The 25,834-nt window shown below is 46.7% G+C and overlaps 3 protein-coding genes and 2 non-coding genes across 5 annotated transcripts; 3 read left to right on the top strand and 2 right to left on the bottom strand.

Annotated features, from left to right (window-relative positions):
* Positions 1-161: 161 nt before the first annotated feature.
* On the bottom strand, positions 162-235 carry TRNAT-AGU (transfer RNA threonine (anticodon AGU)). The gene has a single exon. It is a non-coding gene; the product is annotated as a tRNA-Thr (tRNA).
* A 710-nt stretch (positions 236-945) lies between these two features.
* On the bottom strand, positions 946-3,556 carry LOC117857495 (protein ABCI7, chloroplastic). Its single transcript, XM_034740181.2, has 3 exons — positions 2,654-3,556; positions 2,040-2,299; positions 946-1,609 (listed from the first exon to the last, which is right to left on the bottom strand). The coding sequence occupies exons 1-3, from the start codon at positions 3,497-3,499 to the stop codon at positions 1,273-1,275; spliced, it is 1,443 nt and encodes a 480-aa protein (XP_034596072.1). The 5' UTR covers positions 3,500-3,556; the 3' UTR covers positions 946-1,272.
* A 256-nt stretch (positions 3,557-3,812) lies between these two features.
* LOC117857496 (uncharacterized) lies at positions 3,813-6,948 on the top strand. Its single transcript, XM_034740182.2, has 8 exons — positions 3,813-4,092; positions 4,190-4,306; positions 4,436-4,564; positions 4,665-4,841; positions 5,339-5,479; positions 5,770-5,958; positions 6,164-6,235; positions 6,337-6,948. Exons 1-8 carry the CDS (start codon positions 3,835-3,837, stop codon positions 6,541-6,543), a joined length of 1,290 nt encoding a protein of 429 aa, XP_034596073.1. The 5' UTR covers positions 3,813-3,834; the 3' UTR covers positions 6,544-6,948.
* A 1,703-nt stretch (positions 6,949-8,651) lies between these two features.
* Positions 8,652-9,979, top strand: LOC117855839 (uncharacterized). Its single transcript, XM_034738235.2, has one exon. It carries the CDS (start codon positions 9,054-9,056, stop codon positions 9,798-9,800), a length of 747 nt encoding a protein of 248 aa, XP_034594126.1. The 5' UTR covers positions 8,652-9,053; the 3' UTR covers positions 9,801-9,979.
* Positions 9,980-21,067: 11,088 nt separating this feature from the next.
* LOC117859386 (small nucleolar RNA Z247) lies at positions 21,068-21,206 on the top strand. Its single transcript, XR_004641184.1, has one exon. It is a non-coding gene; the product is annotated as a small nucleolar RNA Z247 (small nucleolar RNA).
* The last annotated feature ends 4,628 nt before the right edge of the window (positions 21,207-25,834 follow it).

The following is a 25,834-nucleotide window of genomic DNA, read 5'->3' as shown; positions in this document are numbered from 1 at the left end:
ACTGCTGATTGCTGAGCATGTGCATGTCATGTATTGATACGAGCAAAATTTTGACGTCAGCTATTTGATAGGAAATTAAATTGGGGGAAACGCCGAAACGGTAGGCTGTATTCCGAGTTTAAAATAAAATCTTAAGCAATTGGCTCAAAAAATGTAGGATTTGCTTTCGTTGAGAGTCGAACTCAAGACCTCCCGCTTACTAAACGGGTGCTCTAACCAACTGAGCTACGAAAGCAACCGATTACGGTTCTTTTAGAAATGTTATATTCCCTATTTGATAAAGAACTACTCCCACTTCCTCTTCACCTAGATACAAAACTAAAGCTAAATGAATAGTAATTTAGGACGGAAGGAGTACAACATAACTTGTTAGGCAGGGTTTTTTTTTTGAGCGACAAATGAGAGCTTTATAATCCCAGATTAAAATCCCTGATCGCTAACTCCCTAAGCCAGTCCGGAGTGTAGCCAGTCCAGGAATGAAAGTACGATCTGCTCTCGTCTCTTGACTCTTGAGTTCAGTTGCTTCACCAGAGGTAGATTGTCAATCTCCAGCACCACTCTCCTGTAGCCATATGCCACTGCTACCAGGAGGCAAACCGTTCCTTGCCGCCACCGCCAGCGCTTCCATTGTGAGCACATCAGAGCGTTGTGATGCCATTTCGCCTATGCAGCTTAAACTTCACCACAACTGTCCCTGATCACTCAGCCACTACCCCCGAGAAGGACACCTCAATAAAGGATGCATCTGTATTAACTTGTTTAGGCAGGTTAGCAAGTTAAAATCATCTGTGATCGCTAGAGTAGCTAGCAGCCAGTGCAATCAGAAGTACAAATAAGATAAAAATCGTGTTGAACCGAGCTGGAAATTACAGAAAATTTGTGCGCGGTAACAACTGGAAGCCAATCAGAAATAGAGAACCTTCTGTATGTCCATTAAGTACAAAATTTGGCTAGAGAAATAGGGCTTTATTTGTTCCAGCGAGCTGCTTCGTGGTATTTCTTTACAGAATATTTTTCAAGTAGAGAGTCCGACTCTAGTTATTATTGTAACATGTGCAAAAAAGACTACTTTGAAGCTCATAGCAGCTTCCTCTTAGTAGAGAAGAGAGGAACACACCATGTGCAAATAAACAGCATTTGCAAGCTAGAGTAGTATTTTTTACATCATATCAAAATGTGGTCATAGCGCCACCTTCACTTTTTGGCTGAAACACTTCCACCACCCCTAATCTTCTCAGCTCACAAAAATGTGTTGAACCATATCAAACGAGATCATGAAAGAAGGGCATCATAAGTTGTTTGTCTGGAGGAAGCAAGCAACTCTTTGAACTGCGCTAATGCATTCTCATTTATAGGTTTAAACGGTATGCGCTTGATCACATGGGCTCCAAAAAAGTAAAGTAGGGCATCCGTTGCAGTTTCCGCGTTGATGCCTCTTGCTTGGAAGTAGAAGAGCTCATTTGGATCAAGCTCACCACTGATGGCAGCACCATGAGTACACTTCACGTCATCTGCGATAATCTGAAGGTTTGGCTTGACATTAACAAGTGCCTTTGGTGATAGGATAAGACACTTGGTTTCTTGCCCAGCATCAGTTTGTTGTGCATACCTGTAAATTAAAAGCATCAAAAGTTTAGGATGGGAATAGAGATCGCAGCTGTAGCCATGTCATGACTCAAATATCGACATGCTGGACATTCTAAGAATCAGACAATTAAAGAACAATGTTACGGTGAAACTAATTGCAAAATGTTTCTGGCTTTGTGCCGAATTGATATTAATCATTTATTTCATGAAGACAGAACTAGTATTTATGCAGCTACTATACCATATCCAGTTAACACAAACCTATCCTAAAATGTGATAATCTTAGGATACCCTAAATTCAGCAACTGGAAACATTGAACAATGAAAAAGTGTATGGCACATGCATGAAACTACGAATCTACAATTCCACAGTCATATTAGAAAGATGGCTATAATAGATGAAATTTTCCTGAAGTAACCAAAAATAAATCAAGAGATTAGATGACAAATACCTGTTGACTTTAATATTCCCATCAAATATGCTATTCCCTGTGGCACAAGCAATGCACTTGTGGAGCTGTCGTGAAAAACCTCTGGGGTGATCAAGTATCAGTTTGCTATGCAGATCATGTATCTGTTTATTCTGAGATGTTAAGTGAAGTGTTGACAATTCTGTTTCTGTCTCAGGACCTAATTGCTGGATATGTAGATTGTGCCTGTTCAATTTTGCTCCAGTGCTGACCTCAACAAATTCATATTTACTGGACGTATCCTGCAAAAATGTTGTGTAACAAATAAGACTGATTTCCCCCCTGTTTAGCTAAGCTTCGTTAAACTATCAGAGTCCAACCCACTAGAGCAAACATATCTCCCCTAATACACATAATCACTATATAAAAGCAATATGGAGGCACCTATCAAAGTAATGAGGTAGATCAAACAATGAGACCCTGACCCTGAAATGACCAATGCCCCCAATAGACTAGAGTAATACTACCAATCTCTGTCCCATAATTTAATAAGAATTGGATTCTCTCATCATCACTATTCTATCTCATTTCAAGAGTAGTATATCACATTCATAACTGCAAGTATCTTACAACATTTATCTCAAATGCAGACTCACCTGCTGGACGACAGTCCATTTAGTATGAGCTGCAGCAAAGGATTGCCGCTGCACATATGAATGAACCACCCTTGCGCCAGCGTCGATGATAATCTCTGCTACTGGATTGGCCCAATAGCAACCACCTTCTTCTCCAGCACCAAAGTGCTCCTCCACTATGGCCACCTCTGCTTCCTTCTCGGCCACGACCAGAACCCTCGGATTGGACATCAGCATACTCTCAGCACCGCAATTGGTATAGGTGAACATGATGTGAACAGGGTCGTCGGCCACCTTGACCCCCTCGGGCACGTGCACGACCACGACGTCCCTCGCTCCAACGGCGTTGAAGTCGTAGAAGAGGTCCTTGTGAGCGAATTCAGCGGAGGCAGCGAGGGCCGCGGCGGCGCGGTCTCGCGCGCGGCCGGGGGGAAGATCGGCGAGGGCGCTGACATGAACGCCAGAGGCGGATACAAGGAGCCCGTCGGAGAAGAGAACGTGGGAGGGGAAAGGGGAGGCTGGTGGCGCGAGGTCGGGCGCCTTGGAGGGGAGGGAGATGGGGAAGGAGCGGAGGTATGAGATGTCGGTGAAGCGGAAGGCCTCGTTGGAGCGGCGGGTGGGCCAGGGCGTGGAGAGGAGGGATAGCGCGGAGGCGGAGCGGAGGGGGTCGAGGAGCGGGGATGAGGAGGTCACCGAGTCCTCGAGCTGCTCGGCGATGCGGAGGACGAGGTCGTCGGAGACGGCCGGCGCCGCGCGCGCCAGGGAGGCGGTGACCGGGGAGGCAGAGCGGCGGAAGCGCAGGAGAGGCGGGGGCGCGCGGAGAGCGGTGGAGCAGGAGGCGGCGCACAGCGGCGACGGCGACGGCATGGCGTCCGCGAAGCTTCTCCTCGTCTGCCCAGTGGCTGCGGTGCGGACTGCTGCGGACGGGTAGGAGGGCCCTCGTGCTCGTTTTTTTTTTTATGAGGGGGTGGGCCCTCGTGCTCTTGGCCGTGGTGGATTGGAAAATCCGAGAGCCTGACAGGTAGAGGTAGGTGGAACCAGACAGGAAAACTGAACGGCCCGGCCCACCTAAGACTGATTACAGGCCCAATTGAGCTGACACATGTGGGCCTAGCCCAGTGCAGCTGCGCGGAGCCTTATCCGATTTCGTTCCCCGCTCTCTCTCTCCCTCTCCCCGCCTTCGTCCCGGCCCCGGCGAAGCAATGGTGCTCCTTTTCTCTCCTCCGTTCCTCGCCGCGCGCTTCACGCCGTCGCAGGCGGCGGCGCCGCGCCGGCGCACCCGGGCCCGCGCCTTCTCCCCTTCCGCTGATGCGCGGGCCCCGTGCTTCAGGAGGCCCTACACGTCCGTCCTGATTGTCCCCACGGGCGTCGGCGCGGCCGTCGGGGGCTTCGCCGGCGACGCCCTCCCGGTGGCTAGAACCCTCGCCGCCGTATCCGACTGCGTCATATCACACCCCAACGTAATTGCAACCGTCCCAAAGCATAAGCTGCTCTACTTCACTTGTTACTTCTCCATTCGAATTTGATTTTCAGAGATTGAGGCTTTTCATACCGCAGGTGCTGAACGCTGCGATGTTGTACTGGCCAATGCCCAATACGCTTTACGTGGAGGGATACGCCCTTGATAGGTTCGCGGAAGGATCTTGGGCTCTCCAACCCGTTCACCAAAACAAGGTAAGCCATCCTTTGGCTGTGGCTGTTGGGATTACTCACCATCCATAAGGACCACAAGGGTGATACAACTCTTACTGAAAGATGTGTTTTTCTTCGTATCAATGACACATTGTAACTGATCCAACCTAGGTAGGCTTGGTGTTGGATTCTGGAATCGAGGAGGACCTCCGGCTTCGCCACTTGCAGGTTGCAGATGCCGCGAGGGCGTCGCTTGGGCTGCCTGTAGTCGAGTACATTGTTACTGATGCTCCTCTGGAGGTGCATATTCAGTTTTGATACTAGGACAGATAGTTGTAAGCATAATTAAGTGCTTGCATAATCTTGGTGTTTGCTTATGGCATGCCCATGTCTGGTGTAGATCAAAACATGGTTTGATCCTAAGTGTGGAAAGTCGACGGGAAGTGTTGGGAACTCTGATTCTCTGCTGAGAGCTGTTGACACATTAGTGAACCATGCAGATGTCAATGCGGTGGCAGTTGTTACACGCTTTCCAGATGATGATCCAGAAGATTCAGATTGCTACCGGGAAGGGAAGGTAACTGACTCTTTGTATGCTTAAGTAGTTCAATTTATTTTATTTGTATGATGTTGGTCCTGTACCATTGACATTTGCATCAAGCATCTTGATAGCAAACCCAATAATCGAGAATGCCTCTTGCAAGTTTCAAGACATTCAGTTTCAGAATTCTGATAACTACATGGATTCTAGTTTAAATGTTACCGAATAGAAATTCACTGAATTATTGCCATCATTCCCCTAAAACATGGTAGCCATTGGCCCTTTATTTCACTGGATGTCTGGATGTGTATATTGCTGGATCTCAGATCTATTATGTTTTTTATGGAACTACAGCAGGCAATTGCCTGCTGCAACTTTGTTGATAAGGCAGATCTGTTATGTTGATGACAATTAATGGAAATCTGCCAAGGTTACCATTTGTTGTCAGTCATCTTTTTTTCTGCATTTCTTAGCAAGTGTAATGTTCTTATGCTCCTCATCCTTTATGTTCTTGACTTGATATATCATTGCAGGGCGTTGATCTGCTGGCAGGAGTTGAAGCAATTATCAGTCACCTAATTGTGAAAGAATTCAAAATCCCTGCTGCCCACGCTCCTGCAGTGTTACCCCCTCCACTCAGCCCATTAGTATGCCCTAGATCTGCTGCTGAAGAGGTATATATGTCCTGTACTCGTGCAGTTACTGTAACTGAGCTAAGTAATTGCCGATTTACCTGTACTATGCTAACAACCATACTACCATGACAAATACATATATCAGACTACTGCCATGGGTTCAATTTCTAGTCACAAGGTTTTCAGCAGCCCTTTTGCTTCTTTGGTTATATATAGATATGCGCTGTCCTATGTCAAACTTAGTAGTTGCTTCTTTTCTTTTTAACCTCTGATTGCTTATTACTTTATACTTTATTTGTTTATTCATACCCAATGTCTTTATCAATCAGATTGGATATACCTTTCTGCCTTGTGTGCTTGCTGGTTTAAGCAATGCTCCACAGTATGTCATGAGGAGGCAAGGAACCTTGGACAGTGGTTGCATGGTGGCTGGTGATGTTGACAGTGTTATTCTTCCAAAAGACTCTTGTGGAGGAGATGGTACTCTTGCTTTTGCTCGAGCTGCAAGAAAGCACAAGGTATAGTGTCCATATTAATTAGTGATTAAAGATGAAGTATGTACCGTACCCAGTTATACTGCATTTCCAGTGTGTTAGATACTTCAAATGTAGGTTAAAGTTAATCAACGTGCTTTATGTTAGCATGATGATTGGAGCTAATCACAAAAAGTGGAAGCCATAATTAACAAGGTCAGCTAATTTGGACACTTCTTTTTTCTTGCAGCCCTTAATCATTACTGTACAGGAAAATGAGACAGTGCTTGATGATACTCCAGACAAATTTAGCATAGAAGCGGTACGCAACATACATCTATAATGATCCTCCAAATTCTGTCTCTTTCTCATAAGCCCATATATCTAAGCATTCATTAGCAACTTTGAATGTTTTCTCCTCAGCTGAATGTCAGGAACTACTGGGAAGCAATTGGAGTCGTCGCTGCTCACAAGGCAGGTGTCAATCCAAATGCCCTTAGAAGACAGGGAATTGATCACCTTAAGAACCCTCGACGATTATACTCTCCCCACTCTTCAGGTCCTAGACCATCTGCCCATCCTCCAGTGCACGAGAAATTGCATATAAAGGAACTAGCTGGACAAATTTAGTGTTAGAAAGGACACTAATAGTAGTAGTAGAAATCATTTTAGACAGGTTGCAATTAGGAGCTTCCAAATTTTGAAGCCACTGGTACATATTCCACAAAGGCCGTGCTGCAGTGGAATCCTATGCATAGCATCTACACCGATTTTTGTTGTCACCCAGTGTAGAGTTAGCTGGTGGCATGCATGAATCTTCCTCCCTGACCTTGCATTGCTCCAACCTCCAATCTCCAGTCAGTTTGTCAATCATTTACATCATTATCTGTTCCAGGAAAACCAAGTGCTTGTAATCAATTTTTTTCCAACATTGTTTGAGTACGTTGGATGGAAGCAGTTGTACTGTTTTCTTTCCGTTCCACTGAACATCAAAGTTTATGCCCAACCGCCAAGCTGTTATGGCCTGGTTTATCACATGAATGGCCTCTGCCATGCTGTTGCCCGACTGACATACTGATATGCATCTGCTTCAGTACATTTGATCGATCAGAGTTGCGCTGGAGCGGCCTGCTCAAAACATTTCTTTGTCCCAAAACGCTCTATTACTAAACCATTTCTTATGAGATTCGAACCCTACTAATTGCGTCATTTTTTTTTCTGAAACCCTAGTGTCGCTTTACGTTTGTCTGAAGGATATATCAGCAATGCCTGCTACGGCCGGATGATTTGCAAAACTTATCTCTTGAATCATTTGCCATCCAGTCAGTCAATCCCTGGCCCCTACCTTGTTCCTTACTGGAAAGGTCGAACAGTGAGAGATTGTGTACAAGCTACATGGTGCCAAAGGTCACCGGACGGACCCCTTAACTACAGGGCACGCGAGCGCAATCAGAGATACGCCAGCCAAGAAGAACAGTGAAGGGCACTGAGGATGAACAGTCCGGCTACGAGCCTAATTGACTGCACCACACGACCGACCCTTCGCCGATCTCTTCTCATCACGCATGATGCCATGCCACCCTAGTGAGTGACCTGAAATCCAGGGGTGGCGCTGTTCCAGATGCCCCCCTACGCCCTGTCCCTGATCGCTTGGTACCCTAGCCAACCTTGTCTTCATGGGAAATTCAGAATGCTAGCAAAAGCTACCTGATCGATCGATGTGACGATGTAGCGGCCAATCTACCAGACTTGTAAACTCTGACTGATTGGGCGGCAAATCACCTGAATTTACATCAGCCGGTGAGACATTCTTTCCTGGCTAGCTGCGGAAAGTTTCTAGCGACATGAATGCAGAGCAAATCATTCTGAATGCATCGCAGTTGCAGTTGCAGCGCACAATAATTCGCAGTCGGTTCTGGTCCAGCGCTGCAGAAAAAAGCGAAAGGAAGGCACGTACGAATAATTGAGCGCGTGTGTCCACGAGGCAGCAACTATGAGGTGTTGCACATTTGCAGGACACGTCACATTCGGAAAGTCGAAGACGCCCTGTTACTGAAAGTAGCAGCTCCTCCATTGGTTCCGTCAAGATTCAGCTGACAGCTGAGTTTTTCACAGGCAGGGGGAAAAGTGAGAAGGTTTTCGGCGTGCCTTTTCGCCATTTCTAGCTCAATGCTCCACTTGCACTGCAATACTGCATTGCAGGACGACGGCCCTTTATTTTCGCCGATGGAAGAAAGGGAAATAATGGGAGAAGCTTCCTTTCTTGCTGTGTTTGCTGTCTGACGAGTACCATGATTTGGAGGTCTTGATCGGAATGCTCATGATATTGAGGGCGTGAGGCAACATCGGGCTCCCATCCCCCCGTGTTCTCGCTGGTTCCATCCACCCATCGATTGAGACAGTGACCTAAGAGACCCCTCCCATCATATTCTGCTCCCAGCAAGTGTTGAACTCCATTTCCCTGTCGACGTCTCACACTCTCACCATACGGTTTGAACAGTGGTATGCACGCAATGTACAAAATGTAGCATTGCAATCCTCTTTCTTTTTCACCCCCAAAGTAGTCTTGCGTCCAAGCCAGTTGACAGGGAGCTTTGTACGCTGCTGAACCCATCACATCGCCGTTGCGTAAGCAGTTAGATTGGAGAATGCCAAAAGGTTCTCATTCAGTTCAGGCCAGAAAACTTGATCTCAACAGCACTGCTCCTCCTCCCTGATGTTTCTGGCTAGAGGCAGTTACAACTCACTACACGGAAAGCAAGCAGGTCCGATCCTGGTCAAGTCTGTGGATCAAGCAAGGCTGTCGTCTCACCGAAACGTCAAGTTGTCTGCCAAAGTTTCACGTCGAATCGGCGAGAAAACGGCAAGGAACATGCCATATCGCAGCAGGTAGGTGACCGGCCAAGGGACCAGACCAGGCGCGAGTGAGATCGAATCAACCTCGCGAATTCGATCGGGTGCGAATTTTGCACACCACGGGTCCCAACCTGGGACCGGCCGGGCTCTCTCGGCAAGCTCTATTTATCGGCTTCCCTCCCAACTCCTCCACCGGCCGGGCTCTCTCGGCAAGCTCTATTTATCGGCTTCCCTCCCAACTCCTCCACGCTGATCTCTCCCACTGGCAAATCCTGACGTCGCCAATGGAGGAAGCGCCGGAGCTGATCAGCCCGAGGATCTCCTTCTCCCACGACCTTGCCAACTTCGCAGCACCGCCGCGGCGGTCCGACGCGTCTCTGCTCGTGTCGTCGTCGTCGTCGTCGCGCCTCCCCGAGCCGGAGTTCGACTTCGCCAACGCCAATGCGGCCGCCGACGACGTCGCCCCGGCCGACCGCCTCTTCGCCGGCGGCAAGCTGCTGCCAATGCCGCCGTTGCCGCCCGCTCCCAGACCACCCAACCCGTTCAAGCAGGAGCCGAGCGGCGGCGGCGGTGTCAAGGCGGCGCAGGCGTGCCCGCAGAAGCGGCCGGGTTCGTGGGCATCCCCGTTCTCACGCAGCAGCAGCGTGAACTCGGCCACGACGGCGGCGGGAGCGCCGCGGTCGGCGGGGAGGTTCGGCTGCCCGCCGTTCCCGCTGATGCGCAGCTGGTCAGCCTCGGCCGCCGTGGCGCGAGACGGCGGTGGCTTGGGCGGCGCCGAACCGGCGGACGCAGCCGGCCATCGGCCTCGGTACTACAAGAAGTTCGGCGGTACAGTGGCACCGGCTAGTAACGGTGGTGGCGGTGGTCCATCAAGAGCTTACTACTATGGTGGTAGCAGGAAAGGTAGTAGCCATGGCGTTAGGGTTAGCCCGGTGCTCAACGTGCCGTTCATCGGCACGAGTGTGGCCAACGTGCTGAGCTACTTGCTCTGTGACTGTAGCACCAAGACGAAGAAGAGTAGGGAGTTCTAGAGAGTTAACCGGGTAACACCTAGTGATGTACATTTAGGCTTGTATTTGGAACGGGAACATTCTCCGGCCCACCGGAAATCGAACAAGTTCCTACGAAATTCACACAAAGAGCTTGTGAATTTATTCCAAACATGCTTATGCATGCTTGCATATGTGGGAAAGAAAACATGGCTTGCCAATTGCGATCGATTTAGGTTAGGGAGAATGATATGGTTGGACAGGAAAGATAGCAATGATAGAGCTAGCAGTGGTCTTTTTCTTTGAATGAAAGATGGCTTTTGTTTGCTTGGCAATTGGCATGGGTGGCGCTTTTTGGTTGTGTTGTTGTTGATTACCCGTTGCTTGGCGGGGCATCGAGTGCGATGAAAGTTTGCCCATGTGTTTGTGGGGAAGCTTTGTTCGAGGGAACCTCATCAAGGGCGCGTGCATGGGGAGAGTTTGCTGGTTATGGTTGGCCAAGCTTTGGTTCGGAGCATGTATGTGCTGGATAACGAGGCAATTGCTGTATTAATTTCCGAAATAAATAAATTACGGCAAGAGACAATAGTAGCATGCAAAACTCTAACATACGACAACAGGAACATCATAATTATGATCTCAGAAAACATGATTAACAACCAGATCAGATCACGGCGCACGTACCGGGAAGCCGTGATGACGAGCGGTGCTGACGGAATGACGACGGTGTTGCGGATGGATCGCAGCAGTCGGCGTTGAAGATGGCGGTACGCCGCGACACGAAGATTGGACGGAGGACGAGCCGTGGCGATGAACTTGAGTAGTCGCGTGGAGTGCTTCCCAAAAATCTTATTTGCCCTCTCCCGATGCAGGATCACAAGGACGACTGGTTCTGCAGACAAGCTCTCCCGTTTGCCAGTGCACGCTGACGCAACGGAATGGAGAAGACTACAGTGACGGCCCAGCAGTGTAGAAGAGGCAAAACCTAACTTGTATAGACCATCTTAGGGATACCCTGGGGGCCTTCCCGTAGTCTATGGTGTCTTTTCCATGAGGGGGGGGGTCCGTATATATAGGGAGGAAACATCTAACACCCTCGTCTATTAGCAATACAAGATTAATAGATGGTGTACCCCCTCTTACGCTAACGAGCCTTTGAGATTTATTTAGAATTATTTATATGGGCCAAGCCCATATATCTAACAATCCCCACCGGATCTCAAATACCCATTTAGGTGTTTTGCATATTTCTCACTACTGTTTGATATATCAGTGTTTCAGTAAGGACTGTTAAGTTGAACTCTTGCAAGCTACACTCGTACACAACTTGATAATGGACTACGCCTTGAATTGCTAGTTTTGCATGGACAAGTTTCACTCAAAGTCATAGCCAGTACTTGGCTGCCAGTAGCCTACCCCGCAGGTGGAGCATATACGTCATACTCCCTGGTCTCTTTCATGAGCTTACTAGAGATCACCCAAATCTCATAGATTGCGACGTTTAACTGCCGGACTCATATACGTGTTCTTTCAAGAATGCTCTGTAGGACAACATCTTAGCTTATTAAAGCCAACAGAATCACATTAAGGCATATAGCCAATCTGCCTTATAGCACACATGCCTTACAACATTTGAGAGTATTGCATCTTCACTTAGAGAGAGTTGAATAATTACTCTCCTCAGTTAACCAAAAGCTTGTTTTTCCCAGATCCTAATTCATGAGATCTCCGATCATATAGGTTGGGTTACCACTATGGCAACTCAAACAGGTCTCATACCCATCTCCCTCAATGCCCTTTCTATCACATTCCGTGATAGCCCTTTTGTAAAGGGATCTGCCAGATTTTTATCTGTTTGAATATAAGTCACACTTATTACTCCGAAGTTTCTCAATTTCCTGACAGACTCAATCGTCTCTTGACATGTCTTGATGACTTCGCATTATCCTTAGCACCGTTCACTTTGACTATCATAGTTTGATTGTCACAGTTCATAAGGATGTCCGGCACTGGTTTTTCAACCACAGACAAGTCCATCAAGAGCTCACGCAGCCACTCTGCCTCAACAATGGCTGTATCTAAGCAGTAAGTTCTGCCTCCATGGTTGACCTCATCAAAATGGTCTGTTTGCAAGACCTCTATGATATTGCACCACCTCCAAGGGTAAACATGTACCCACTCGTGGCATAAAGCTCATCAGCATCAGAAATCCAGTTCGAGTCATTGTGTCCCTCAAGTACAGCAGAGTGTCCAAAATAGTGATTCCCATAACTCATAGTACCTACCAAGTAGCGCATAACCCTTTCAAGTACATGCCAATGATCAATACCCGGATTTGACATGAACTTGCTCAATTTGCTCACAGCAAAAGATATGTCGGGTCTCATTGCACTAGCTAAGTATATGAGTGAATCGATAATCTAAGAGTATCTCGGTTGATCTTTCACAATTTTCTTATTCTTTCAAAGTATCACACTAGGGTCATAAGGAGTTGGAGAAGGCTTGCTGTCCATGTAGCTAAAGTGACTCAAGATCTTCTCCATATAATGGGATTGCAAAAGAGTGATCCCATTCTCATCCTTAATTAGCTTAATGTTCAGAATAACATCAGCTTCTTCTAAATCTTTCATATCAAAACTCTTTGATAGAAAACACTTGACCTCATTGATCACATCAATATTGGTGCGAAAGATTAGTATGTCATCCATGTACAAGCATAATATAACTCCTTCACCCCTACCATGGCGATAGTACACACATCTATCAGCCTTATTTATGACAAAGCCCGCAGAAGTTAAAGTTCTGTCAAACTTCTCATGCTATTGCTTAGGTGCCTGTTTCAAACCATACAATGACTTCAATAATTTACACACCTTACTTTCTTGACCCTTTACCACAAATCCATCAGGCTGATCCATATAGATCTCCTCATCCAATTCTCCATTTAGGAAAGTTGTCTTTACGTCCATCTGATGGATAATAAGACCATATGAGGTATCCAAAGAAATTAGTGCTCGAATTATGGTCAATCTAGTGATGGGTGAGTACCATCAGGCCTAAGCTTCTTCTTGAACACCCATTTACAACCCATTGGTTTGCAGCCATAGGGTCGTTCAGTGAGCTCCTAGGTTCCATTAGAAAGAACCGAGTCCATCTCATTACGGACAACTTCTTTCCAATCATCTACATCTGGAGATGCAAATACCTCAGCAATGGATGTGGGTGTATCATCCACAAGGTACACAATGAAATCATCACCAAAGGATTTTGCAATCCTCTGTCTCTTACTCCTTCTTGGAGCTTCACTATCATCCTTCTCAATGACCTCCTCATGCTTATCAGATTGTTCAGAAGACTCAATAGATGCAATTGGTTCATGAATTATCTCAAAGGAAAATATGGAAGTGATATGCATATCTTTCATAGGGAAAATATTCCCAAAAAATGTTGCATCACGAGATTCCATAATAGTATCAACATGCATATCAGGTACCTCTGATTTAACTTCTAAAAATCTATAAGCAATGCTCCTATGAGCATATCCTAGAAAGACACAATCCACTGTCTTAGGTCCCAACTTACGCTTCTTAGAGATTGGTACATTGACTTTCGCCAAGCACCCCCAAGTGCGCAAATAAGAAAGTGATGGTTTTCTCCCAATCTACATCTCGTATGGAGTTTGCTCTTTATTCTTATTTGGAACTCTATTCAGGACATGACATGAAGTCAATAAAGCCTCCCCCCACCATGCCTTAGATAAACTAGCAGTGTCTAACATGGCGTTAACCAGATCAGTTAGCGTGCGGTTTTTTCTCTCAGCATCCCCGTTTGATTCGGGCAAATAGGAGGTGTCCTCTCATGAATAATACCATGTTCCTCACAGAATTTATCAAAGATTTTAGAAAAATATTCACCACCACGATCTGACCTTAGACGCTTGATCTTTCTCTCATGTTGATTCTCAACTTCTGCCTTATAGATTTTGAAGTAGTCTAACGCTTCATCCTTAGTTTGCAACAAATAAACATACCAAAATCTAGTCGCATCATCAATCAATGTCATGAAGTATCTCTTTCCACCTTTTGTCAACACACTATTTATCTCACAGAGATCAGAATTTATGAGTTCTAGAGGTGCCAAGTTTCTCTCCTCAGCCACCTTGTGAGGCTTCTGAGGTTGCTTCGCTTGCACACAGCTATGGCTCTTAGAACCTTTGGCAATGGTGAAGTTCGGAATTAAACACATGCTAGAAAGTTGAGACATCAAACTAAAATTAACATGACATAGACGTGAATGCCAAGTACTCGCATCATCACTAACATTACCACAAATATGGTTCACTGACTTATTACAAAAATCTGCAAGGGAAAAGTGGAACAAGCCTCCGCAATCATAGCCTTTACCAACAAATTGTCCATATTTCGATATGACTAATTTATTGGACTGTAACACTACCTTAAACCCTTCCTTGCATAGGATCGAGCTGCTTACAAGATTCTTGTTGATAGTAGGAACATGTTGCACGTTCCTCAGCTGCACGATCTTTCCCGAAGTAAACTTCAGATCTACCGTGCCAACACCATGAACAGAAGCTTGTGACCCATTCCCCATCAGGATGGAGGAATCTTGAGCGACCTGGTAAGAAGATAACATAGATATGTCAACACATACATGAATATTGGCACCCGTCTCAAGCCACCAACTGGTAGATTGAAAAACTAAAAGAACAGTAGGTAATAAATTACCATACCCGTCTCCAGTGTTGCCTATGGTCACCGTGTTGACATCCTTGGATCCAGATCCATAGCCCTTTTATCCTTGCGATCTGCACAATCTGGACAATCCTTCAAGAAATGTCCCAACTCACTGTAGGTATAACAAGACAACTTGGCTTTGTTCATCTTCTTCTTCTTGAAGGTAGTAGTCTTAATGACCTTATTTTTCCCTTTATTCTTGTTGCGTGGGAACTTCTACACTATGTTGGCACTAGATTGGCCTTGATCTCCTTTATTAGCAGCATCTTTCTTCCGAGCCTTCTCCTCAACATCAAGAGACGCTATCAGGTTTTCAACTGATATCTCCTGTCTCCTATGTTTTAGAGTTGTGGCGAAATTCCTCCACGTGGAAGGCAATTTTGGAATTATGCATCCAGCCACAAATTTGTCGGGTATCTCACACTTGTGCTGCTCAAGGTCCTTCACAATGCACTGCACCTCATGCGCCTGTTCTACCATAGAACGGTTGTTCACCATCCTGTAGTGATGGAAGCTCTCCATGAGGTACAGCTCACTGCCTACATCTATTGCACCATACTTTGTAACCAAAGTATCCCACAACTCCTTCGCATCTGTCGAGTCCACGTAGACATCGACCACATGGTCAGAGAGCACGCTGATGATACTTTCCATGAAAAGATTATTGGCATCCACAAACTTTGGCTGCTGCTCAGCAGTAAGTTCGCCTTCTAGTTTGCCTTTTCTCGTGTCCTAGATGTGCATCACATTAAGCCACAGACAGACCTTTGATTGCCATCTCTTAAAGTTCACACCAGAAAAATTTTCAAGCCTCAATGACTTAGCAAAACTAGCCATTGTAAAATCAGCAGATTGCCTATTATAAGGTTTTTGGATTCTTGGATAATTAGGCAATTGCTGTATTAATTTCCAAAATAAATAAATCATGACAATAGACAATCCTAATATGCAAAACTCTAACATACTATACAACAGGAACAACATAATCATGATATCAGAAAACATGATTAACAACAAGATCAAATCACGACGCATGTACCGGGAAGCTGTGATGACATGATGCTGACAGAACAACGACGGTGTTGCAGACAGATCGTAGCAGCCGGCGTTGAAGATGGAGGTACGCTGCAACACGAAGATTGGACGGAGGACGAGCTGTGGCGATGAACTTGAGCAATCGCGTGGAGCGCTTCCAAAAACCTTATTTGCCCTCTCCCGGTGCAGGATCACAAGGACGACTGGTTCCGGAGACAAGCTCTCCCATTTGCCGACGCACGTTGACGCAACGGAATGGAGAAGACTATAGTGGCGGCACGGCAGTGTAGAAGAGGCAAAACCTAACTCGTATAGACCACCTTAGGGATACCCTAACGTGGGGACCTTTCCGTATAGTAGTCTATGATGCGTCTTTTCTATGAGGGGGTGGTCCATATTTATAGGGAGGAAAATCCCCAACATCCTCGTCTATTAGCAATATAGGACAATAGATGGTGTACCCCCTCTTACACTAATGTGCCTTCAAGATTTATTCAGAATTATTTATATGGGCCAAGCCCATATATCTAACAGTATGGGTCTCCCAGTCACTCTGACGGAGCGCGATTTGCTAGTTGCAACGCTAGTAGTAGGGTCATTTTCTTATTAGGTGTACAGAGATCTTGGTGGTCCTCATGCGGTTAGCTGCTGCGCCGCTCCAGCACTGGCGCTTTCTTTCGCCGCCGTAGTGAAAACTAGGCAAGGCAATGTAGAATTAACGAGAATTTTTTTTAAGAACACACAGGAGAGCTGCATATCTTTGTATTAAGAAGAAAAGAGTTGACAAATTACAACATGGGCCTCATGGGTTTTCGCACTCGAACCGTTTTACATTCAATATTGACTATATGGCTAACTAAAACAACCGATTGGGGCGTGCAGATGGAGGCTAGGGAGGATTTTCCCTCACCGCTCCAACTGATGCCACCATGGGCCATCCGATAGCAACCATGAATTTTGCCCCGGCTTGGATCCAGAGCTATCCTTTGCTTAGAATTGCTTCCACCATCTGCCTTTCAGTTCTTCCAGGAGCATTGTCAAAAGTCCGGCTGTTTCTCTCCTTCCATATACTCAAGGTGATCAGCATGAATGTGGAGTTGATGCCTTTTTGCTTGAGGGAGTTGTGGCCATGTCTAAGTTGCAGCCACCATTCCATAATCCCTTCTTCCTCAAGTAGAGCTTGTTATACTGAACCCAACATTATCAAGATCCCGTGCCAAACCTGTTTTGTGTAGCAGCAGGCAACAAAGAGGTGGTCAACCATTTCCAGACTCTAATCATATAACTTGTTGTTAGATGGATCCTGCAGCCCGTGCTGATGGCCCCGATCCGCCATCTAGATCCGGTGGTGCACGGCCAGCAAGGTAAAGAACTTGGCTTTGAGCGGTGCCCATGCCTTCCAAATTGGCCTTGCTCCAGCGAACCTTGTTGATCCCTGGAAAAAAGCTCTATAAGCAGATCTTGCTGAGTAAGTTGCACTAGGGGACCATTTCTAGGCCATCACATCTTCTGTCATCGGCGTTAACTGTGTGTCCTCCATGAGTGGTCAAAGTTGAAGATATTGACCAATTGCCTCGACTATGAGTTGGCCAACAATGTCATTTGTCCACTATTTCTCGTCGAGTGCTTCAGCCACTGTTCTGCTCTTGCGAACTCTTGGCCTGACCAACTTGCAAAGCTCTGGCGCCACCAAGCACGGTGAGTTGTATCCTTGCCATCTGTCTAACCAGAAGAGAGCCAGGCAACCATCCCCTAGGTGAATGTCAATGGAGGCTTTGAACATCTCCTCGACTACCTTGTCCTTCCCAAAATCCAACTCGAGATGTTTCCATGGTCTCTTTTCATCGGTGCATTTGAGCCACATCCATCTTAAATGCAAGGCATAGGCTGCAAGCCGGAGGTCCGATATTCCTAAGCCCCCATACTCTGGCAGTCTGTAGACTGTCGGCCAGGCCATGAGACATTGGCCTCCAAAGGCCCTCTCCTTACCAGACAAAGGAAGCCCCTTCTTCTCTTGTCAATCTCATGGAAGTCATAGTCAGGGATCTTGAGCGAAATTATAGTGTGGATGCACTTGGCCGACATGATAGCTTTCACTGTAGTTAGTCGCCCTGCCTTGTTCATTAATGGTGCCTTCTAGGTTGGCATGCTCACAGTCACCTTGTCAACTAGAGGTTGCAGGTGTGCTTTCTTCAACCTCCCGATTGTAAGAGGTAGCCCTAGATAATGAATTGGAAATCAGACATTTATGCCGGGAATATTTCCTTGACCCTGTTGATGTCTTCCTGGGAGCATGCAATCGGTGTGATGAGACTTTTTTGTAGGTTCATCCACAGCTTGGAGCAGCTGCTGAAGAAGTTCATGATTTCTTTGTTCAAGATCAGGTCCTGGACAGTAGGAGCAACGAATAGGACGATGTCGTCGGCGTATAGGGAACACTGGTGGTGAATCGTTGTGCTTGCCGATGGGGCAAGGACACCGTTGCGAGCTGCTTGCTGAAACACTCGATGCAGAGCCTCCATGAGTAGTATGAACAACATCGGAGAGAGGGGGTCACCCTGCTACAGACCCCTTGCGTTGTAAATCAACTCCCCAGGTTCGCCATTGAGTAAATTTTTGTTGAAGCTGTCAAAGCCAGCATTGAAATCCAATCACGCCAGCGAGCGCCAAAACCGAATCCCTCTAGCACTTGCAAGAGGAAAGGCCATTCGACCATGTCAAAAGCACGTCAAATATTTGGGCGAGGGTGGCGCAGCCGGCTCGAAAACGAACTCGAGTCCGGTGCGAAGAAGGTGGAAGGTAGGGGATGATGGGTGGGTCCCGACCGTCAGCAACGGAATGGAGGTGAGCACGGGCGTGGTACGCTGGGTCAAGGTGGAGATGTGCCGACACGGGAGTTGGGCCGGTGCAGGAGCGGGGCCGCTGCTGGGTTAGCTGGCGTTGTGCTGCGGTGGGTGGAGGAGGAACAGAGCGATGGGCCGAGCTGGGCCGGAACTTGCGGCGCTACTATTGCAAAGCCGGGCCGAAATAGAGTGCGGGCCAAAAGAGAAGGACAAATGGGAAAGAAAAAGGAAAGGTTTTTCCTATTGTTTTAAAAGGGATTCAAACATGAATTCAAATGCAACTTTGAATTCAAACAACCAAAATCAATGCACCAGCATGAATGCAGCACAAACAGAGCAACCTTGTTTAATTAAAAAATAACCAATTGTTTTCCTATACTAAATTTCCTATCAAGAAAATAAATGTTGGGAAAATTTTAAAATTATGAGAAAATCATTGTTTAATGTTTCTTTTCAACCACATCCTGAAATCCAAAAATTTCAGGGTGTGACAGTCCCATGGGCCGAGGCGATTGCGCACTGGCCTGGCGGCCCACTGGTGCGGCATGGTGTGCGCCGTCTTCGCTGGGTCCGGCGAGCTCGGGTTGGAGCATGCCACCATGGGGGATGGGGGCCACTGCCGAGGTAGCCGCCGGCCTCAGGAGGATGCCGCGGTTGGAGGCGTAGGGGGAGGGGGGAGGAGGAGTGTTCCTCCTCTCCATCGAAGCCAGGGCTGGCATCTTTCCATTAGAGGCGCTTCCCACGACCGCCGGAGGTGATGCTAGGGTAGAAAGGCTCCGCATCCGGGGAGAGGGAGAAGGGGGAGGGAGGTGCGCAGCCGGCGGTGGGGGAGAGGGTGGCACGACCGGAGGTGGTCGTCGGCGCCGGAGTGGCGGACGGCAAGGGTCGGTCGTGGGGACCTGGGGTGGGGAGGGGAGGGAGGGAGGTGGAGAGGCGAGCTATTTCTTCCCCGAATTAACAAGGACGATGCTTTGAAACATTGGCCACACAGGAAGCAGGTGAATGGGTGGGCTGGAGTGGAAGTGTGATCGAGCAAGTTGGCCCCCGTGGGCCGTGGGTCGATACGTGGCCGGATGAGCCTGTTTTGTCAGTTCTTTATAGGAATCCTTCTCACAAATGGTGCACCTTTCTCCATTTAAAATGCAGGTTATCATCATCTTGACGATGCTACTATGCTAGGACGAACACGTTGAGGTTGTGAGCAACTGTGCTCACGTTGAGGTCAAGTTCATCTAATCCTTGCAGTATGGAACCAACTCTTGATCCAACACTGTTGCAAATCCAACCCCAAAGCCCACACCAGCAATGAGAAACAAAACAAAATCCACATCACCAGAGGAACTTTTCATGTGGGGTTCATTTGGAGTATCCGGAGTGCCACATTGCTTGGACAGAGGTAGTCCGCAGATGCCTGCATTGTCATCGAATGAGCTATTCTAGAACGTCCTGAATTGACGTGATTGTGGAATCCTTCCCTCCAACTAGTTGTCACTGAGGTTCAACATGCTAAGGAAGGTGAGATTTGTCAGCTCTTGAGGAATTTCACCTGACAGCATGTTTGAAGAGAGGTCCAGTGACTCCAAAGCAGTCATGCCACCAAGCTAGGGTGGAATTTTCATTGAGTGTAGTATAGCAATCCCCAAACTTATAATAGCAGAACACCTGCTAGCCTGCTGCTAACATGAGCAGGATACGAGAAGAAGCCGTGTACCTGGGGCCATCAGCTCGATCGGGATCGAAGATGGCAGAGCAAGCTGTTGAACTGAAAGAGGCAAGTATCTCAAATGGTCCACCACACACGACTCAAATAGCAAAGGCACCCTCCGAGTTTCTTCGCCACTGCCGCCTTGCCGCCGGCCATGGTGCCGCATGGCATCTGGCTCCCTGCTCAGATCCTCCTCTGTGTTAGAGATATACTATTTTGTATTTGTTTCTTGTAGACCACGAGATAAGCTTTGGATAGTGTTGTAGTCCATCTAGGAGATAGAGTTTGTTGTACTCTGAATTGAAAAGGTTTTGTATAGTTTTCTTAGAGGCCAAGGCATATCTCTAGGTGTCTATATATTGTAAAACTCCTTGTGTAATTGCACATCTTCAATCAACACGCAACCGTCATACCCGAGGATCAGGGGTGACATTTTCCCATGCTTAGCGCCTCTGAAACTTTACGTGGTAATCAGAGTTTAAGGTTGATTCCATGGCATCTAGTTCAAGTGCTTCCAACCCACTGCTCGGCATCCAGATCACCGAGAAGCTCACCAAGACCAACCATGCGCTTTGGAAGGCATAGGTGCTCACCGCTATACGCGGTGCGCGCATGGAGGGCTATGTCACCGATAAGATCATTGCTTCAGTTGCTGAGATCAACGAGAAGAAGGCCGACGACACTGTCGTTGCTATGCGGAATCTGATGTGTGAGGAGTGGTATGCCTGGGACCAACAGGTCTTAGTGATGATCTTCTCATCAGTGGGGAAGGAAGTCCTCGCCCAGATCACTGCTGCAAAGATGGAAGCTTAGGCATGGGATGAGGTGGTGCACATGTTCTCTGCCTAAACCTGTGCCAGGACAATGAATGTGCAATTTGCACTTACAACTACCAAAAAAGGTAATTTGTCCATTGTTGATTATTTCACCAAGATGAAACGATATGCAGATGAGATGCTTGCTACTGGGAAATCCATGGATGATGAAGAACTCGTCTCCCACATCTGCAACGGCCTCGACTCCGAGTACAACCCGGTGGTGACAGCAGTTGCCGCAAGGGTTGAGAAGATCTCACTCCCTAAGCTCTACTCTCAATTGCTTAGCTTCGAGACTCGTCTTGATCTCCAGGATGGATTTGGTTCCTCTGCTCATGTTGCTAACAGAGGGGGTTGGGGTGCACTCAACAACTACAGCTCTGCTCATGGCCATGCAGTGCGTGGTCGCGGCAACAACAACCAGCAGTGCAATGGAGGTGCCAACCTGCGTGACACAGGGGGTGGTTCAGATGATCGTCCCTTGTGTCAAGTGTGCTTTAAGAAGGGGCATCTTGCTTCCAACTGCTGGCATCACTATGATGAGAAGTACATCCCCAATGAGCGTCTCATTGCTGCTACAATGAACTCCTATAACATTGACACCAATTGGTACACCGACATGGGAGCAACAGATCACATCATGAGAGAGCTAGAGAAGCTCTCCGTACGTGACAAATACAAGGGCAATGACCAAATTCACACTGCTAGCGGTGCAGGTATGGAAATTAAACACATTGGTCATACTGTTGTTCCAACCCCCACTCGCAATCTACATCTTAACAATATCCTTCATGTTCCAAAAGCTGCAAAAAATCTTATTTCTGTTCATCACCTTGCTAAAGATAATTCAACTTTTCTTGAATTTCAGGCCACAAGGAACACGATTCTTAGGAGGAGATGTTACTAGGGCCTCTACCCTCTTCCTTCAGATCATCCAATAAAGTAGGCGTACGGAGTAGTTAAGGCAACCTTCTCTAAGTGGCATAGTCATTTGGGTCATCCTTCCTCCCCTATTGTTACTAAGATTGTTAGTAGCAATAATTTACCTTGTTCTTTCGAATCTAATAAGGAGTCAGTGTGTGATGCTTGTCAAAAGGAAAAGAGTCATCACTTGCCTTATGGTAGATCGTCTAGTACCTCTAGTTTTCCTTTGGAGCTTGTTCATTCGGATGTTTGGGGTCCTACTTTAAACTCTGTTGGAGGAAGAAAATATTATATTAGCTTTATTGATGATTTCAGCAAGTTTACTTGGATCTACTTTCTCAAGTTTAAATCTGAAGTTTTTCAAAATTTTCATAAGTTCCAAAGTATGGTAGAAAGCTCTTTGATCGTAAGATTATTTCTATGCAAACTGACTGGAGGAGGGGATACCAAAGACTTCATACTTTCTTTGATAAAATTGGAATCACTCATCATGTTTCATGCCCTCATGCACATCAGCAAAATAGGGCTATTGAGCGGAAACATCATCACATTGATGAAGTTAGTCTATCACTTCTTGCTCATGCATCTATGCCACTCAAATTCTAGGATGAAGCTTTCATGACTGTTGTCTTTCTTATAAACCGTGTGCCTAGTAAGGTTATTCAACATGAAACTCCTCTTGAGCGTTTGTTGAAAAAAAAGGCCTGATTATGCATTCCTGCGCATCTTTGGTTGTGCTTGTTGGCCCAATTTGTGTCCCTATAACAAGCACAAATTAGCGTTCTTCTCCAAACAATGTGTTTTTCTTGTATATAGTAGTCTTCATAAGGGCTTCAAGTGCTTAGATGTTGCATCAGGTCGTGCGTATGTCTCCAGAGATGTCATCTTCGATGAAACAGTGTTTCCTTTTTTTAAACTCCATGAAAATGTAGGTGCTCACCTTCGTTTAGAAATATCCCTCCTTTCACCAGAACTCCTTAATCCTTCTTCCTTTTCATCTGGGGCGGAACTAGCAGATGATCATGTGTTTGATTTACCTAACCCCTCTAATGCATCTGTTGAAATTTCTGGTGAAAAGAGCATCCCTGGAGCATCAAATAACAATCCTGCAGCATTGCACCCTCCTAGCGTGGAACACGAAGATGATCCGGCACTGAATCCAATAGCATTAGCGCTGGGATCGGTGCCTGCTTCGCCTGGCGTCCGGACCAATTCGGTCCCGCCCCGCTCTGATCCCGCCACATCCCTACCTTTCCACTCCAAGCCGGACATGTCGGTGCCCAGGGCAACCACTGTCTCGCCTCCACCTGCGGATGGGCCGTGCCAATCCACCGTCGACACGTGGCCCAATCCTGGTGCAAGCGACGGTGGGCAGCACCAGCATCAACCATTGCCGCCTGCGCTGGCTGTGCTCGGCTAGCTCGCTCCAGCGCCATCGTCGGTATCTTCTGCATCAGGAGTTTCTGCACCACCGCGTACTCGCCTATGTGATGGAATTCGAAAACCAAAAATCTACACTGATGAAATAGTGAGGTATGGATGTTTTACAGCTTCTGGTGAACCCCAAAATTTGGATGAAGCAATGAGTACTAAGGAATTGAAGTCAGCTATGGATGCAGAGTATAATGCCTTGATTAAAAATAAAAAATAGCATTTAGTTCCACCGAAAAAGGGTATTAATATTATTGATTGCAAATGGGTGTATAAAGTCAAGCGCAAGTCTGATGGAAGTCTTGATAGATACAAAGTCCGTCTAGTTGCTAAAGGTTTCAAACAACAATATGGTATTGATTATTGAGACACTTTTAGTCCTGTCGTAAAACCTGCCACTATCAAAATTGTTTTATTTATTGTTGTGTCTAGAGGGTGGAGCTTACGTTAGCTAGATGTACATAATGCTTTCCTTCATGGTCTCTTAGAGGAAGAGGTGTACATGAGGCAACCTCCTGGGTATGAAGATCTAGCAACACATGGGTTTATTTGTAAGTTGGACAAAGCTCTCTATGGTCTTAAGCAAGCACCAAGAGCATGGTACTCAAGGTTGAGCAGTAAATTATATGAACTCAGTTTAAAGCATCAAAGGCCGATACATCTATGTTCTTTTATAGTAAAGGGTTAGTCACAATATTCATACTTATCTATGTTGATGACATAATTGTTGCTAGTTCTACCCAGCAGGCTACCACATGTTTGTTATAGGATCTGAACAAGGATTTTCTCTCAAGGATCTTGGAGAATTGCATTACTTCCTTGATATATATGTAAATAAAGTGAAGAATGGTATTCTATTGACACAAGAAAAATATACCAATAATGTGTTGCAGCATGTAGGCATGATGAACTGTAAACCTGTGAGTTCGCCATCATCTATGCCAAAAAAAATTGTTGGCTCATGAGGGTTCTATACTTGGACTGAAGGATGCTACAAATTATAGGAGTGTTGTAGGGCACCTACAGTACTTGACCTTGACTCGGCCAAACATTTCATATGCAGTAAACAAGGTTTGTCAGTTTTTACATGCATCAACAACTGTTCATTAGTTAGTTGTGAAAAGGATTTTGAGATATCTAAAACATACTGTGAAGATTGGACTTAGAATTTGTAGATCATCCTCTCTTCTTGTGAGTGCATTTTCAGAGGCAAATTGGACAGACTGTCTAGATGATCGATACTCTATTGGAGGTTTTGCTGTGTTCTTGGGGTCCAATCTTATATCTTGGAGTGCAAGAAAACAGGCTATGGTATCAGGATCAAGTACAGAAGCTGAGTACAAGGCTGTTGCCAATGCAACTGCTGAAGTTATATAGATACAAACCTTATTGTATGAATTGGGAATTCAGTGTCTAGAGTTGCTAAATTGTGGTGTGATAATATTGGAGCTAAGTATCTTTTTGGTAATCCGGTGTTTCATGCTCGTACTAAACATATGGAAATTGATCATCATTTTATGCGAGAAAGGGTAGCAAGGAGGTTACTTGACATTGAATATATTTCTACAAAGAATCAAGTTGCTGATGGGTTTATAAAACCGCTTGCGATACGGCAGCTAGAGATGTTCAAGAACAATCTGGGGCGACGTTCTCCCATGCTTAGCACCTCTGGAACTTTACACTCTGCAACTGCAGCATTCCAATATCCTGATCGGAACGTTCTTCTCGTGTGAGCTCGCCGGCGTCGGAGACGAGGCCGACGGCAGGAGGCCGTGGAGACGTGGACGTTGCTACGGGGTAGCCGTGTCGCGGCGGCTTTGCGGGGGCAGTGTGGCAGGTGACGACGTGTCGGTCCACGCGGCGTGCGTAGAACGGCGGCTTGGGCCCAATGGGCAGGCCGAGGCGAATAGTTTCGATTCAATCGGGCCTGCCCGCCTGGACTGTGTATAAATGCAGCAGCGCGCGCGTTCACCGGCCCAGCCACACGCGGCTCACGGCATTCCACCATTTCTCCACCAGTCCACCGAAACGCGCGGCCGCATCGTTTCTGGTTAGTTGAGGCGTTTAGCCGTCGCCATGGCGTGAGCAATCCAAGACATCGCTTTGCAGCCGGCCATCCCCACCCCAGGCTGCTATTGTGTGCGCTGTACCTTGGTTGCTTCGTGTACCTTGCTATAGGAGCCACCGGACCGGTCGCGCGGCGCGTCGTCGTCAGACCGGCGGCCTTGTGTTTTGGGAACTCGACCAAGGGGCAATCGCCGCCGCCTACAGGGCCACAACGCGAAAGGAATGGATGATGCTCTGGCTGATGGTCCACCGCCCGCGAAGGAGAGGAGAGCGACGGCCGGAGCAGCGCGTGTGATATATGCTTATTCCCGTGTTCCTTGCGTGCTGGTCGCCAGAGAGAATGATTATTCCTCATAATGCGAATGTTTATTCCTCTGGTTCCAATTAGCTGTCGTTCACTTTGTCCTAAATTAAACAATCCTACATTTAACAATCAATCCCTAAAAAATGAAAAAAAGATCACCTGCTCTTTATATTTTTGCTAACAAGGGACAAGATCACA

Source organism: Setaria viridis, chromosome 5 (assembly GCF_005286985.2).
Source record: "Setaria viridis chromosome 5, Setaria_viridis_v4.0, whole genome shotgun sequence".
NCBI lineage: Eukaryota > Viridiplantae > Streptophyta > Magnoliopsida > Poales > Poaceae > Setaria > Setaria viridis.
Note: the sequence above shows the minus strand (reverse complement) of the source record. Positions and strands in the feature narration are given on the sequence as shown.